Raw genomic sequence first — 15653 nt, 5'->3', positions numbered from 1 at the left:
CAAGAGAAAAACTGAAGGCAGAAATTGGAAAAGGCCAAATGCAATGGCCAACAAATCTGGTTGGTGCCGCCGACACTGGCATTGGTGTGTGCGAGCGAGATGTGTCATATAGCTGTACTGTTCGCTCTAGAGGGGGTGATACGCACACTGCTAACATCGAGCCATGAAGTAACTGTATAAGGTGGTCCCGTCGGGCCCGTTTGTCACGTATTTATGCTGCTTGTGAGTGCGAGTGAAAGGGTTCTGCGCTGTAAGTGTGAGTGAAACGAAACTATCTTGTGGTGATTAACCCTATGAAGGCATGAGGTTTAAAGTTGCCCATTACAAGAAAAGGTGTATAAGCTATTTATTTTAAATTTGATTTCCAATAATACTTAATTTACTTACTAATACTTAGGAGTCGTTAATTTTGTTATTTAGTAGTAGTAGTAGAAAAGTCATATGCTTAATATATGGTAATAGGGTTTAAAAGCAAAACGACAAAAATTCGTCATCAACAAGCGATCACGCACTGAACATTTAGTGACCGAACACCACCCGACCGGACCTCCTTATATACTTACTTCATGCGAACATTGTTAATATCGAGAGAGCCGCAGCGACCGAGAGAGTGTATTCTACACTGGAGGCCAGAAATAGTGGTGCATTTATGTGGAGCACTAAGCAACAGCTGATGAAGGTTTATAGAAAAATGAACAAACATGCATAGGAAAACGTCAATATGATATGCTTTTACATTTATTTTGAAAATTATATATATTTTGGCACTATAGAGCTTTGTTTTAAGTATTATTTGTGTTGATACCTGCATTGCAATTCTGGCCAAAATTATATATAATTATGAAAAAGTACAGCTGATATCAGTAGAGATATGTTCCGTTTGACAGGACTGTGGCTAGTATCTTTTCTGATTTATAAAAACCCGCACACTTTTTGGTGCCGCGACTGTAGGCTTAGCAACGCAACCAATGCTCTCTGCTCTCACGTGCTCTCTATCTCTCTCTCTCTCTGTTGTATGATCAGCAACAGTTTGAGAGTCACTGCATTGTGCAAGCGAAAGAGCAGATAAACAGGTTGTAAGACGCCGCCCCTTCCAGGTTACCTGTTCCCCGCACACACTCACAAAACGTACAGCAGCACAGATACGCACGCACACAGCCACAATGGAGCAGCAACAAATTTGTGATTGGTCGGCCATCGCAGCGACATGCGCAATGGTCGCCATATTGAAAAGTGTAGCTGTAATTGCATCCTATACGTTATTCATGCATAGTTATGTATTTATGTATCTATGTAACGTATGTACGTGTGGATATGTACTGCATAGGCATTATACATATTATGCTCACTAGCTGCTGCTGCTCCTGCATTCCCATTTTAATTATGTGCCTGCGCCGCATTTGTATCTCATATCAGTGCATCTTGGCTTGGGTTTCCGTTTTGCCACACAGCCGTAATTACACTTACGAGTGCGCACTGCTTGCCAGGACCGATGCCAGGATGCGTAGCTGCTTGCACGGTTGCGGCTTCTTCGGTTTCACCTGAGCTGAATGCAATTTAAAAATGAAAATTCAATGGATTACATTTTAGTCTTTAATATTAAATTATTATTGAAGTTACTTGATTCTATTTTTATGTTGAATAAACAAAAAACATTTTCCACAAAATAAACAATCTTAAAAGTAAATTTCTTTAGCATTTTTTGGATACCATAAGCGGGCCATGGATTTCTTGTACGACCACCCAAAATTAATGTAACAAAAACAAGAAGGAAAGGGAGGAACATTTATTCAAAAAGTCCACAAATTTGATGTACTGATGAGGCGCCAGGCTGTGGCTTCTAATCAAGATCGTCAACAGCCCACACATATCCTATCCCATACAATATTTGAAGATAGATCTCCCTCCCGCTGGCAATTTCCCGTATCACTTACAGCATTGTATACATTTTTGGCGCCACAAAACAACCAAAAATAAGTGTTAAAAAATTAGAAAATCGTAAAATTTACATAATAGCAGATCATATTTCAGTGGAATTAGGCGGGGGCAGGGAAAGCCAGCGACAGCGACAACGACAACAGTTGGGAATGTGAAAAGAACCAGAAAACACATAAAGATGATCATAAAACAAAGCTGGAAGGTACAAGTCGGAGTTGGGGAACGTATCGCATCTGCGATGCCCACAAAATGTTAATGAAAAAAGTGCGATAAAAATCTTGTCGAACATGAATGAGAAACACGAGGCAGAGGCAGAGACACACACATGGGCAGACGATCAACACCACAATTCTGTGGATCCATCGGTTTGGGGGAAAGAGAGAAAGTCCCATCAACCGCGTCATCTGTCTGATGTCCGGATACCCTCCTGCTGCCCCTCTGCTCTGCTCTGCTCTGCTCTGTCCTCTATCGCTGGTGTTAAGAATGAAGATAATAACGAGGCTGGCACACGCGCGCCTAAACTCTTCAACAGTCACCTGCTGTGCAGCGGCCCTCGGCTCCATGCCATGTCCATGGGTAAACACAATGCCCCGCCAGGCGCCTGCACACAGCATCCACTCGATGCCGTACCGCAGCGCATTATGAGCCATGGCATTGCCGCACATGATTAGAAATGGTAAACAAACATTTAAATTGTATAGAAGAGTATTTTGATGGTCCCTCGGCCATTTGGAAACGTGCGCACATTGTTAATCATCTGAAAACGGGCCATAAAGCAGCCTTCATTGGCCATTATTAATTTAGTTAAAATTATTATTAATTTTCAGCCATAAATCTAAACTGAGGTCCGTGTGTGGGTAATTAGCTTTGAGTGTTTCGGGATTAGGCGTTCATTTGCCTGGTCAATCATAAATTAGTGGCGACTGATTTGTGTTCAGATTTCCAGTCGATGCTGGAGCCTAAAATGCAAAGAAATTATGTTAATAAACAGCACCAAGCGGGTAATTATGTACCATGTAAAAGGCTGAACGATAAACTTTCTCAATCGTTTCGTAATACCCAATTTCGAAGAGGTGTCCCAGCCCACCGGAAATTTTAAAAGTTCTCTCACGCGCGCTGCTGCTGCTCCGCCGATAATTGGCCACCAATTCAATTACCAACTTGCAGCAGTCCCTGCCCTCCGCTGCAGCTCGCTACAGGATCCAGTAAAGAGAGAGGGCACTGTGGCTGTGCAATTGCCTTGTAATTTGCCACAATTATTCATATTAAAAATGAGTTAAGCGTCGGTCGCCCTGGGTGCCAGCCAAGTGCTGGAAAAAGTAAGTAATTTTCACGCGTAGGTAACATTAAACGATGTTGTGGCCTGGTCAATGGTCGCAGTCAGGGAAGGGAGCCATAATAATCGCCGACACATAAATATTACAAGCATCTGACAACTGAAAATTATCTCCTTCACTCACGAGCCATTTAAATCAATTTTACACTTCGGATATCACAGGCGAGCGGCCGGCCCACAAGGATGCGGATACGATACGATACGATACGATACGATACGGGTCTCGTGTCTCGGACTGCACAGGGAACCTGAAAATTGAAATTTATTGAAAAAATGATGACAAACGAACGAAAATAAGCGAATGCGGCAGCTGCAAGGTGGTCCCGGGGGTGTGACGTGAGAAGCTGAAGCTGAAATTTAAGGCCACGGCAACGATGAATATGTAGGAATAAATATGTGGTTATATTTATGATCAAGATTGAGACTGATTAGGGTTGTCAGGTGGTAGAATTCTGTGCTGCCTGAATAGAGTCTGCAAGCCAAAGGATGGCCAAGGAATTATGCATAAATATTTTCCAATTATTCTCCGGGATATATTATATTCCATCACCATTTCGACCATTTCTCGACAACCCTGTGCATATGCCTCACATTTCGTTGTGGTGTCATAAACGTTGCTTGCCAGCCCGTGCCCCCAACCCCATTCACATCCCCATCTCCCCTTCCCTGCTCCATTTGGCGAAAAACGTTTAAACCAACAATTACGCGAGCATAAATCAAACAGTCGAGTAGAGTGTCGAGGAGCCAGGCGGGCGGTCCGATCCGGGCTCTCTACGTTCTGGGCTCGCGTGCACAGAGAGAGAGAGAGAAGGTGCCTGCCTGCCTGCCTGCCTGCCTGGAATGCCAACCAACCAAGCGACCGACCGACCGATCCGACACCATCTGCTGTCACAGGGCGCAACGCCTTGGCCAGCCCGGCAATCCCAGCCTGGACTTGCACTTGGTGCTGGAGTTGGAGTTGGAGTTGGCTCATCTTCCCCTTTGGTTTCAAGTGTCAATAAATAATCGCACGCCCAGCCCCCCAATGCCTGCTGATGGTGCGGAATTCGCTGATCTCGTTCTGATCGCTGGCCCGAGATTAGATTTTGATTCTCTTCCACCATCTCCCATCTGCCAGGCCATCAGAGTTGCTGTGTGGAGCCCGCCCAGGCGGGGTTTCTTTCTCGCTGCAAACATTTAAATAATTTTCAAATTAATTAAATAGTTGAAAACAATTTGCACTTGTCCTGGGACAGTCGGGACAGTAGGCGTGTCAACGCAGTGGGAGATTGTCCAATTTGTAGATAACCCCAAGGGGAGATCCCATTTGAATTGGAACGGATATACACCGGTCTGCCCCTGCCTCGTAATGGTGCTTTTTGCTATCCCAATTTAATAATCGCTGACACTTATAAATAACCAATTTCCTCTCGCTACCAGAATTGGTGTCGAGAGACAACGGCAAATAAAACCCACACACGCAGGAGTCGGCGGATGGGGAACCGTTGAATAAATCAATGCCAGAAAGACACACAAAAATTGAATTGTGTGCAACGCTCGCGGCACTTGACCAATGCCCCGCCCGACACAGGGAACGGCGGTCTCCAGTCCCGCTCCAGTCTTGGTTCAAGATGAAGCCTCTGCCAAAGGTGATAATATTCAATTAAAATTCTAGGCACACCAGTCGAATGGCCAATAAATTAGCGACCAACAAGCGCGGGATGCCATTTTCAATTTGTTTTCGTATCACTCTGGCGTCGTGGCGAGAAGAGGAGTCTCGGCTTGACCCCAGGAGCCAGAGTCCCCTTTGAAGAGCTTGTCCTGGGTGTGGGAAAGTCTCCAATACACACACTAATCAGATCGGAAATGGAGACTCCTGGCCAAGGTATCCATATCGATGGCATCGTCTCAATCAGGCAACAGCTCAGGCCCGAGCCTCGTGCTTCGCTCTGCATGGGATCTTGTAATCGATGTTGTACTTGGACATTTCTGCTTACACCAATGCTCGACATGATATCGATTTAATGGTGCCAAAGACGACCGATTGACTGTGCGACAGCAGCAGCAGGAGGAGCAGTAAGAGGAGGAGGAGGATGAGCAGACGAAGACGAAGACGAAGACTTGTAGCTACAACTGCGAGATATTTATCGCCCCAGATTGTGATGGCATAGGGAGAGAGATGAGCTGAGCTGAGCTGAGCTGAGCTAAGACCCGTGGGGTCAAATGGGGCGCTCATTCGTTGTGATTGCTCGCTGGCATTCCAGATCTTACTACAAAATGTGTCCACTGCATGCGGTCCGGGAGCGTGTTACCAATTGGCATTATGGGGGGATCTGATTTGATCCCCGATCCCCGATCCCCGATTGATATACGATCACTGATTGAGTTTTAGCCACAATTAGATGCGATTGTTTTCGATCTATAGCCGACCATTTGGCACTCTCAGGGAAGTCTTCAATGAAATTAAGACTCTCATTATTTATGTACATGGCGTGTGGGCGGCTGCCCGGCGGGGGCAGGTTCCATTAGAGACATTAAAATAATTTCAAAAGACATAAATTTTGAATTATGGCCACACAACGTGGACACGGACATGATCTCCGCTCACGATGTTGCCAGAAAAATAGTTTAAATCAATTTTTGCCGACTTTTGCCTAGGAGAACTCAGCGGATGCAGTGGGGATGCAGTGGGGGTACGGAGTACGCTGTGTGCCAAGTGTTTTCACTATAATTACAGACAATTTCAAGCATTCGCCGTCGTGCCGGGTCCTCCGCTCCCTCAGCTCCACTCTTTCGCCTGCTGAGATGGCCATTTAAATTGATTTATGAGCGCCTGATCGGGCGCATTTGTCCAGGGGGGGGGGGGGGGGGGGGGGGGGGGGGAGTCAAGCAGGCGGGGGCCAACGTCAAGCCCATACATCATGGTCTCCTTTTGCGCCCAGTTGCTGCTAATTAAATTTGCATAAATGGGCGCGCGCACTCATTTGCCATCTGTGGGCGTGGCACAATGGACAGCTGCCACTTCCTACCCATTGTTAGCAACAGTTAGGTAGTCGGCAGGACGCACAGGATTGCTGATTGTTGAACCCTCGTCAGTGAGTGGAAGATGACGCTGAAGATGTAGATGCAGATGAAGACATGGCCCAATTTCAGTTTGCCCCGAGGCCAGACAAGACCAAAGGGGGTCAAGGGGTCAGCAGTAGTTGTAGTTGTGGTTCTGGAAAACAATGGAAACTTTAATTGATGCAAGATGCCGATCCCCCTTCCGACATTTGTCAGCGATCCTTTGCTTACTTTTGATTGCCTGGGAAATTTGTAATTTAATCAGCATGACATTGTCCCCCGGTCCTGTAACAATTGCGTTTTGACTTTGTTAATTCCTCAGCATGATCCAGAGACATCCTAATTAGGCTGTCGATTCAAATGCTGTCTGTCCCTTAGGTGGAGGGAAGACAAAAGTGAAATAATTTGTTCATTCGATCTTCATTTTGTTGGGCAATAAAATGTGATTTCTGCTTCCTATAACTCTGCATGATATATAGGATATATCGAGGATAAATCTTCACTCCCATGGCAAAATCAAAGTACCCTCTGGGGCAGCGCATGATAATGGTAACAACAAACGAGAAATAACTTTGCACAGAAAATTTGCATTGAACAACAGGCAAAGCCCAACGAATTCCAGTCCATAAATGAGAAACTTTTGGGAAACGAAAGTGTCGATAGGCGGGTCAAAGAATGAGAGAGAGACAGAGAGAGTAAGGGAACGGGAGAAATAGAAAGGAAGGAAGTGCCATAAAAATGCAATTTTAGATTCCATCAACTGATAAGAAAAGTTTTTAAATTAGCCAACAAAACGGAATAGGAATATGAAACGATGAAGGTGTGCGAGTGTGTGTGTGTGCGAATTGGAAACTGTAAAGTGAGCAACAGCCAGCGCAGGCAGCAGCTCACAAATGTTTGATTAGAAAACAGCAAAAAGCAAGGACATCAGCGAGGGGGGAATCTAGAGCACTGGCACCAGCACCGTGTGCGGAACGGAACGGAAACGCAACACAGCGGCACAGCCGTCGTTACAGTCGTCGTCCCACAAATGGCCTGCGTCACGCCAAAATACCGTTAGAAAGTTTCTGCAGCTTGCACTTTGGCCTGGCGGGAAGACCACCCACCTGCACCCTGCCCCTGCTCCTTACTCCATCTATTCCGCATTTACCTGCCAGGCGAAGGAACAATGCTGAATGGGAAGGGGAGAGAGGAACAGGCCTCATACAATGCTAAAGTACCCAAGGAATGGAGGGAGAGAGAGGGAGAGCAAAAAGTATCAGTTACAGTTGGTTTATCAAATGCCAGAGATCGCAAGTGGCACAGATTATGAAAATAATCAAAAAGGATGCGATGCGATGCATAGGGAAAGGAAATGCCGTGAGGGGGGGAAAGTGAAACAAAGTGAAATGTAAATGGAAATGGGAATAAGAATGAAATTGGAAATTGCAAATGGAAATACAAAATGCATTGAGGCGCAGACTTTCGGCATCGGCGGAATCTTAAAGTGCAGATCTAGACGGGCAGACGGGACCGGGCAGGCAGGGCATGGCAGGGCAGGGCAGAGACAACGCTCAAGTAATTAACGCCCCGATAATGGGCAGCGGAGCAAACTGACAGCCGCATCCTACTCGAGGCTCAAGACGAAGCCAAACAGTAGCCGCGGCGACGGCGACGGCGCCTCGAGGATTTGCGCAAATGTTAATGATGATCTTCCCAAGGGATGATGCTTCTGTGTGTGTTAGTGTGTGTGTTGGCAATGCTCCTGTTGCTTGTTGTTTGTTTTGTTGTTTTTATGCACTGGAACCGATCTGGTGTTAATCCTGAGGGCGGCTCGTTGTTTGTTTTGTTTTGCTTTGTTTTCGATAATCGCTGATGCGATTTGAATTAATGCTGGCTGCTAGTGGTTTGTCGGTTGAACTGCCAGTTGGAAACTTACCTTAAGTGCAGACATTAAATGTTTGCCATACCTCGAATTTATCGCAATTCGAAGATAACTTTCAAACGAAGAACTGAATGATTGCTTGCAATATTAATGATTTTCATTAATTCATTCTGATTGGAATTGTACATTTACAATCTTACGAAATTCCGGTAGTTTCCAGTGCTGTAAGCGACCGATTCCGTGCTTATTTGGTGTATTAGTTGATTGAAAAATCAACAGAGGGCGCCAGCACGGAGAACGTATGGTAGTGCTCGTATATACCAGACAAGCAACAAGTGTTTGGGTGCTCATCTTTTTCTACTGACCTGTGTTTGTAAACCTTGGTTTGTAAACAATCTACAGCATGGGCGATTCTTAAATAAGCCAGCTTGTAGAAAATTGATTCACCAAACAGATAAAATTACAGTTTTAGTTCTGAGAGTTCTAACTAGCTGGTAATATTAAACAGAACATCAAAATAAAGGAAAATGATTTGAGATTACTGTCTATTTACGGTGTGTTTTTAAACGAGAATGTATATTTTGGTATATTTTTGAGGGTTTAGCGGTATTTATCGATAATTCCACAGTCACGCTGGCGGTCACACTGGTCCTCGGTTGGTTTTTATTATTCTTCAACAATAAAATTTTTAAATAAAAAAAAGAACCCTGCCGCTGTAAGGAATATTGTGAAAGCAACAAGCAGTTTAGTGGAATCACCTAAATGCGATACAGTTTAAAGTGGAAAATATGTGATGGACATTTCGGCAGGGAAACGCAGCATTACGCACACACGGCCGTTCATACATATGCAGCAGCGCGTACATATAGACGACGGGGTCTACGTTTTTCGTCTACGTTTCAATTCGATTTTCGGAAATTTCACCTTCGCTGTTTTTCGGCTATTCAAACTTGTTTTGTGTTGCCACTCTGCCACAGCCAGCCCCGCCCCGCCCCCTCTTCGACGACCGACCCATTTGCAGCCGCTCACTTTTTAATTTTTTGCTTACGTATTACATGTGGCAGTGTGCGTTTGCGTTCGCGTTCGTATTTTCCAACAAATATGGGTGCTAATTTACATTAAACATGGAATGTGAAATGCAGAAACGGGCATAATTTCACGCGCATTCAACCCGAAATCCAGTTCTTGCTGCCGTCCGTCCCTGCGTCGAGAGGCACGTGCCTGTGTGTTTGTGTGTGTGTGTCACAGCGTGTGTGAAAGTGCTTTATGCTCGCTAAAAATAATATTGTACATATGTTTCGGTAAAATGTGTGAATAACAGTGGGAGGGTGGTACACATCATATGTATATACGTAGTTCTCAAATGTGTGTCAATATGTATACCAAAGCAGCAGGTGCAAATGCAGTGTTATAAAGCGTTGCAATCTGGCGTGTCTTTGAGTGTGTGTGTGTGTGTGCTGCGCGTTTCGCAAACATATGGAAAATAATAATAATAAATATTTCTTCTGTCTTCTCTTTAGAGATAAACGCACATCACGTGATGCTAAATGCTAAGCTATAACAAATCAAAAAGAGAGCTGTCCAAATAAAACTACAACGACAACGAGAAAATCCAATGTTAAATACCATCACAAAAACCCATAAACCGCCCTGAGGAAGGAGGAGAGGACCTTTAAACTCTTCTAAGTTCTTAACTTATTTTTGTTTATTATTATTTTTGTTTTGTTTTGTTGGAGAACGTGCCTTCTTTTTTTTTTTGGCGTGCAACACTTTTTTCGCGATCTCTGTGGAAAAGTTTTGCATCGTTACCAAAAAAAAAAAGATACACGTCGACACATACGGCCGCTAAGATTCCAAAGCCCACGGGTACTAAACTGCAGCGTCTCAAGGCCAAGGCGGCTGCCAGTCAACATTACGGCGGTGGCAATTATCACAAATCCGGGAGCAGCCACAACAGCAATAACAACAACACCAACAGTGGCGGTGGCGATGTAAATTTTGGAACACAAGGCGTCTACAATTATCAACGCGGTGGCGCTGCCGAGGAGCGTAGCTTTGCTGCGACGTCGGCGCTGGCGGCGGGAGGGGTTGCAGCTGCCACAGTCACAGCGACAGCCACAGATGTTGGCGAGAAGTCATATCAATATAGCAGCAGCAGCAACAACAACAATTATCAAAAGTCAAACCACACCAGTGCCAATTACAACAATAATAATAATCAAGAAACCTCAACAAACCTGCCTTATCAGCCACATCAGCCTCCGCAACAGCACAACCACACGATGATGATGACCAAACAAAAGAACACGCTGGCCGAACGCCTCAACATCGGGGATGAGGTGCGCGAGCTTAAACTCGGCTCCACCTTCAATCCGAAGAACACCTCCACCGCATTTCACACAATCAAATGTAAGATTGGACGCATTAAAGTCGAATCGCTTCTCACACTACTTCTTCCCCTCTGTACTCTACGCCATTGCAGATGACTTCAAGCCAGCGAGTGTGGATACGAGCCGTATGGCAACAGTGGATGTTGGCTCAAATAATCAAGTTACTGTTATCGTGCCAAATTCAGGTGAGTGCAGCAGTTAATTCAATTTCAATAAGAGTAAATAGAGATGTGGATTAGGCAAATCCCTGATTAGGTTCGCAGCAATTAGCAAAGCAAACTTGACACTGATGTAATTTATTGACACGCACTTAATACACGCAATACGAAGAACGAGTCGCATGCAAATTGAACCGAAAAAAACGAGACGCTGACAAGATATCTTCGTTGTTAGTTATCGATTGATTTCCAAAGCAAAGGGCGAACATAAAAGAGAGTTTTTATGTGCAACCTTCATAACTCAGCCTCACTTTTTGATTGTAATTCCCAGTAATATCTCCTATTTTTACTTGTAAATTGATTGGAATTTGCTTGTGAATTAAATGTGGGTTTCCACACCACAAGTGAAAATCGTTGGATGAAAATGGACTAAGTGTGGATTTCCGTAGACTTCAAACAGGCTTGTGGTTAGGTTTGGGCTCCGCTGGCTGACGGATGACATAATTTCTACACAACTTACGAACCACTTACATTCATAGATACAAATTAATGGGTTGCCCCTCCTGTGTGTTATTTTGCTTAGACAAAAGACAAGCAGCCCCAGCCCGAGGCCCAGCAGCAAAGGGTAGCCAAAGTTGGAGGAGGAGGGAAAAGACTGAAAACCAAATTACATCAAGCCAGTCAAAATGCAGCCAAGCGTTCAAGTTTTTCTCTCAGTTTTTGTTGTTGTTGTTGTTGTTGTGCCCAGAGCATTATTTTGCCATGCTCTTTGTGGCCAGACACTGTCTGTAGGTTGTCGACGGTCGATCATCTGTTGTTGCTGTTGTTGTTGGGACACTCATTGCGGCCGAGTCTTGGCTTGGGTAACGCTTCGTTAATTGCGGGTCGACGAGTCGCCAAAGAGTTTCGGCAGCGACAACGATACGTTGAATTCGTACTGCCTGGCATTTGGTCAAGTGTGGGTGGCTCGGCTCACGAAGCTTTTACATTAAAGCGCTGCAGTAACGGTTTAATGTCTCGCTCCCGGATGCAGAATTTTAAGCTCATTCGCTGTGCATTCGCCACAGCTGCTGCTGTACAGTAAAACAATTATAGTGGACCTTCATTTAAAGTGACATTTATGTATCTGTTAAAATTGCTCTCGCAATCTGTCCTATAACGCATTCGCTTTGGTATATTGGCACTAGTTTGCTTGCGATCACTCGGATAACCTTCTTCTTTCGACTTCGGAGGCTTTTCTGGAGTTTCGTGCTGTTACCTGTATGTAATTTTAAAAGTTCAATCAGAATGTTATTCACATTTTTGTTGTAGTTTTTGTCTGAATCACTCGATGATCCGGGATGGCTTGGCCCTACGGAAGGAGTTGGTCCCATGTAAGGATTTGTTTCTATGGAGGGAATAGGTCCTGTGGAAGGAGTTGGTTCTTTGGAGGTGGAGGGAGGAGTAGCTCCTACAGAAGGAGTTGGTTCTATGAAGGGAGTAAGTCCTACAGAAGGAATGGTTTCTGAAGAAGAAGTAGGTCCTACGAATAGACTTTGTCCCACGGATTTAGTTGGCTCTTTGGATGGAGAAGGTCCCGCTGGAGGATTTGTGAGTGCGGGATGATGTTTTACTTCGGGATAAGGGCATAAGTTTCCTGGAAGACAGTAGGCTCCGCTCTGGCAGAAGGCTCCTGCCGGTTTCGGGCAATAAGCTCCCGGCGGTAGTGTTACGGGACGTGGTCCATCAACTCCCTGTCCTCCCGGTGCATCCGTCGGACGACTAACTCCAGGTACTCCAGATCCATGCAGCGGGCATCTATTTCCTGGAAGACAGTAGACCCCGCTTTCACAGAAAGCTCCTGCTGGTTTTGGGCAGTAGGCTCCCGGCAGCAGTGTTACGGGACGTGGTCCATCAACTCCCTGTCCTCCCGGTCCATGCTGCGGACAAGTGTTTCCTGGAGGACAATATAAACCTCCAGCGCAGTAGGCTCCTATTAGTGGTGGGCACAAAGCTCCCGGAGGCAGAGTTAAGTATAGTCTTTCCTGATGACCATTTCCGGGTACTCCGGATCCATGCTTCGGGCATCTTTTTTTTGGAAGACAGTAGACACCTCCCTGACAGAAGGCTCCTGCTGGTCGTGGGCAATAAGCTCCCGGCGGCAGTGTTGGGAGACTTGGTCTGACCGTACGATAACAGAGCTTCATGAGCTCCACAAGGACCTCGTTCAGTGTCACCATTTGGGGGCTCTTTTCGGCTTGTGAAATGATCTGCACTGCATTTCTCAGCTGAGCCTTTGTTTGGGCATTGACCTGCTTGTTTTTCATGACTCTTTTTAACAAACCCCTCAGCTGTAGCACATTGGGCTCGGTGGTGGTGATTGCATTGTGAAAATACGCAGCCAACAGGACACCTAGGGACACCACTTTTAATCCAGAAGTCAAAGTAGATCACCGTTTCATATCATACCATAAAGTATCCTCACGTACAGCTTCATGCTTACTATATTTTCATTAAACTGAATGTAGTCGGAGAGAATTTCCGATTTATATTGTGTGCGCGATTCGGCATGGATTGTTCTATAACGAAACGTATTATTTTGTAACTAAAGAGCTTATCTACTGATTATGCAAAGCATTTTTCACAAATTTCAAGGTCAAATTGCTAAAAAATTGTGTTGATAAATTTAGGCTAGCTTTTCACTTCTTCGAATTTGTCTGAATCCATCTCCCACTTTTAACCATTGTAGCCCGAAAGCAACTTGCTGTCTGACGTGTCCTAAATTATAAAGATTTATTTACTTAATTGTTGAAAAGAGCTAATTGGTTTAGCCCGCATTGCTTAAATTAAAGTTGCTTGGCTCCATCAGCTTACTGTCTGCATAAATCTCAACAAGTGTGCCAATGTTGTACAGCGCGGAGCTGCTCTTCTTTAGGTTTGTTCCGGTCTTATTTAATAAATTCGAAAACATTTCGTTAACTTTCGAAATGATTGCAAATGTATTTATGGGTAGCTGAAGGCAGAGTAAAGCTACTAGGATTTTAATATCCACATATCAACGATAGTTATCAGCCACTTACCGATAAGCAGCAACGACAGCCTCATTGTGATCGTCGGTGTGGTGGCAATGTGCCTCGGGAGACTTAAAGTCTGTCACACAACACTAGAATGTTATATAGGGAGAGCAGCATGACAATTGGAATTGGATAAGCAATGGAAAAACTAATAACTATTGGTTTTGTGGTGTGCAAAATAAAAGGCATTTGTATTAGAATCTGAGCTGTTGAGGGCTAAATGAAAGAGATTCCCTGCCCACGCTGGCGAGAAACTGGCCTGACATCATCAGTAAGTTGGGTTGACAGGAGTGAAGTAAACACCTTGAAAAAGTGTCGCTTGTCTTTTTGAACACCTGGTTTTTAGAACACTATTAACCCAGCGCTGGCTTATCCCCTGAGGGGAGAGGGAAACAGAAGAGCAACACGTCTAACGGCACACTCATTTGATCAACTGGTCTATTTTTTCTCTGACTTTATCTGCTTTTTGGTGTGGGTGTGAATGTATCAGCGATACAGCTGATCAAGTTGTACTCAGACTCGAATGAGGTGACAAAGAGAAACAATGAAATTAAAGACAAACAAGAACCAGACCAATCACTCTTGGACGATTCTTGCTGCATTTATTGACGTTACCAGCCAGGGATCATGCATTTTGTAGGATTGCAAGTCCTTTGATTGGGACACTTAGCTGTACACCCAAATATGCCGCACTTGGCGTTGAGTGTCTTGGCCAAGAGGTCAGGGTCGACTCTGGACCTTTGATGTCCAGCGTTCAATGCCTTAGGGACGATAGCATCGAGCTGGGTCTCAAGCTCTTTGTCTTCCAGATTTCTGGTTAAGTTGGATGGCCTATTTTTTATGATCTCACGCAACGCTTCCAACATGGTTAGTAGCTCTTCCTTTCCGATATTGGGTATATTAATAGTTATACCAGGCTCCGCTGATGGTGGCGTTGTTACACACGGCGGTGGTGGTCTTATTATACATCCCGGTGGTTGCGTTGTTATACACACCGGCGGTGGTGTTATACACTGCGTAGTTGATGGCGTGGTTACACACACCGGCGGTGGTGTATGACACTGCGTCGTTGGTGGCGTTGTTATGCACACCGGTGGTGGTGGTGTTGTTATACATCCCGGTGGTTGCGTTGTTGGCCCCTCGGGTGTTGTAATTGGCGAAGTTGTAGGCGAAGTTTGTGGTGAAGTTGTTTGCACTGTTGGAGTCGACCAAGTCGGCGGAGTAAATGTTGTTGACCAAGATGGAGGTGGCATAGTGGGCGTTGACCATGTTGTTGAAGTTTTTGGTGTCGAAGTCGGCCCAGATGGAGGAGGCCTTCTAGTTGTTGACCAAGGTGGAGTCGGCCATGTGGGTGTTGACCAAGGTGGAGTCGGCCACGTTGCTGTTGAAGTTTTTGGTGTCGAAGTCGATCCAGATGGAGGTGGCCATCTTGTTGTTGACCAAGGTGGAGTCGGCCATGTGGGTGTTGACCAAGGTGGAGTCGGCCACGTTGCTGTTGAAGTTTTTGGTGTCGAAGTCGATCCAGATGGAGGTGGCCATCTTGTTGTTGACCAAGGTGGAGTCGGCCACGTTACTGTTGAAGTTTTTGGTGTCAAAGTCGGTCCAGATGGAGGTGGCCATCTTGTTGTTGACCAAGGTGGAGTCGGCCATGTGGGTGTTGACCAAGGTGGAGTCGGCCAAGTGGGTGTTGAAGTTTTTGGTGTCGAAGTCGGTCCAGATGGAGGTGGCCATCTTGTTGTTGACCAAGGTGGAGTCGGCCAAGTGGGTGTTGAAGTTTTTGGTGTCGAAGTCGGTCCAGATGGAGGTGGCCATCTTGTTGTTGACCAAGGTGGAGTCGGCCATGTGGGTGTTGACCAAGGTGGAGTCGGCCAA

The 15653-nt window shown here is 45.3% G+C and overlaps 3 protein-coding genes across 11 annotated transcripts in view; 1 reads left to right on the top strand and 2 right to left on the bottom strand.

Moving 5' to 3' along the window:
- Positions 1 to 8801: 8801 nt before the first annotated feature.
- Positions 8802 to 15653, top strand: part of LOC117585049 (ell-associated factor Eaf) — a 15684-nt gene continuing 8832 nt past the window's right edge. The window contains exons 1-3 of one of the 2 annotated variants that reach the window (XM_034274311.1): positions 8802 to 8835; positions 9701 to 10589; positions 10663 to 10755. In XM_034274311.1, coding sequence (XP_034130202.1) covers positions 10463 to 10589; positions 10663 to 10755 — 220 coding nt within the window. In that variant the 5' untranslated portion in view covers positions 8802 to 8835; positions 9701 to 10462. Of the gene's footprint in view, positions 8836 to 9700; positions 10590 to 10662; positions 10756 to 15653 lie in introns of those variants that run through there. The other variant, XM_034274318.1, reaches the window with a different exon arrangement.
- Positions 11830 to 13237, bottom strand: LOC117585074 (collagen alpha-2(I) chain-like). 2 transcript variants are annotated; one of them, XM_034274342.1, is made up of 3 exons: positions 13177 to 13215; positions 12266 to 13120; positions 11830 to 12205 (listed from the first exon to the last, which is right to left on the bottom strand). In XM_034274342.1, the coding sequence occupies exons 1-3, from the start codon at positions 13202 to 13204 to the stop codon at positions 11847 to 11849; spliced, it is 1242 nt and encodes a 413-aa protein (XP_034130233.1). In that variant the 5' UTR covers positions 13205 to 13215; the 3' UTR covers positions 11830 to 11846. The 2 variants fall into 2 exon arrangements, with proteins under 2 accessions (XP_034130233.1, XP_034130241.1); XM_034274350.1 differs by having other exon boundaries at positions 11830 to 13120; positions 13177 to 13237.
- Positions 14332 to 15653, bottom strand: part of LOC117585091 — a 4236-nt gene continuing 2914 nt past the window's right edge. For 2 of the 7 annotated variants that reach the window (XM_034274405.1, XM_034274416.1), the window contains exon 3: positions 14332 to 15524. In XM_034274405.1, the coding sequence (XP_034130296.1) occupies positions 15099 to 15524 (426 nt within the window). In that variant the 3' untranslated portion in view covers positions 14332 to 15098. Of the gene's footprint in view, position 15653 lies in introns of all 7 variants that reach the window. The other 5 variants (XM_034274387.1, XM_034274362.1, XM_034274395.1 and 2 more) reach the window with 4 other exon arrangements.

This window comes from Drosophila guanche, unplaced genomic scaffold, assembly GCF_900245975.1.
Source record: "Drosophila guanche unplaced genomic scaffold, DGUA_6, whole genome shotgun sequence".
Classification (NCBI taxonomy): Eukaryota; Metazoa; Arthropoda; class Insecta; order Diptera; family Drosophilidae; genus Drosophila; species Drosophila guanche.
Note: the sequence above shows the minus strand (reverse complement) of the source record. Positions and strands in the feature narration are given on the sequence as shown.

What these genes read in the sequence shown, in the direction of transcription:
- LOC117585074 (XM_034274350.1), bottom strand. Translation starts at nt 13,204, where the DNA reads ATGAAGCTGTACGTGAGGATACTTTATG. An exon ending in GTACGTGAGGATACTTTATG is followed by an intron (nt 13,121 to 13,176) that starts GTATGATATGAA and finishes TGGTGTCCCTAG; the next exon opens with GTGTCCTGTTGGCTGCGTAT.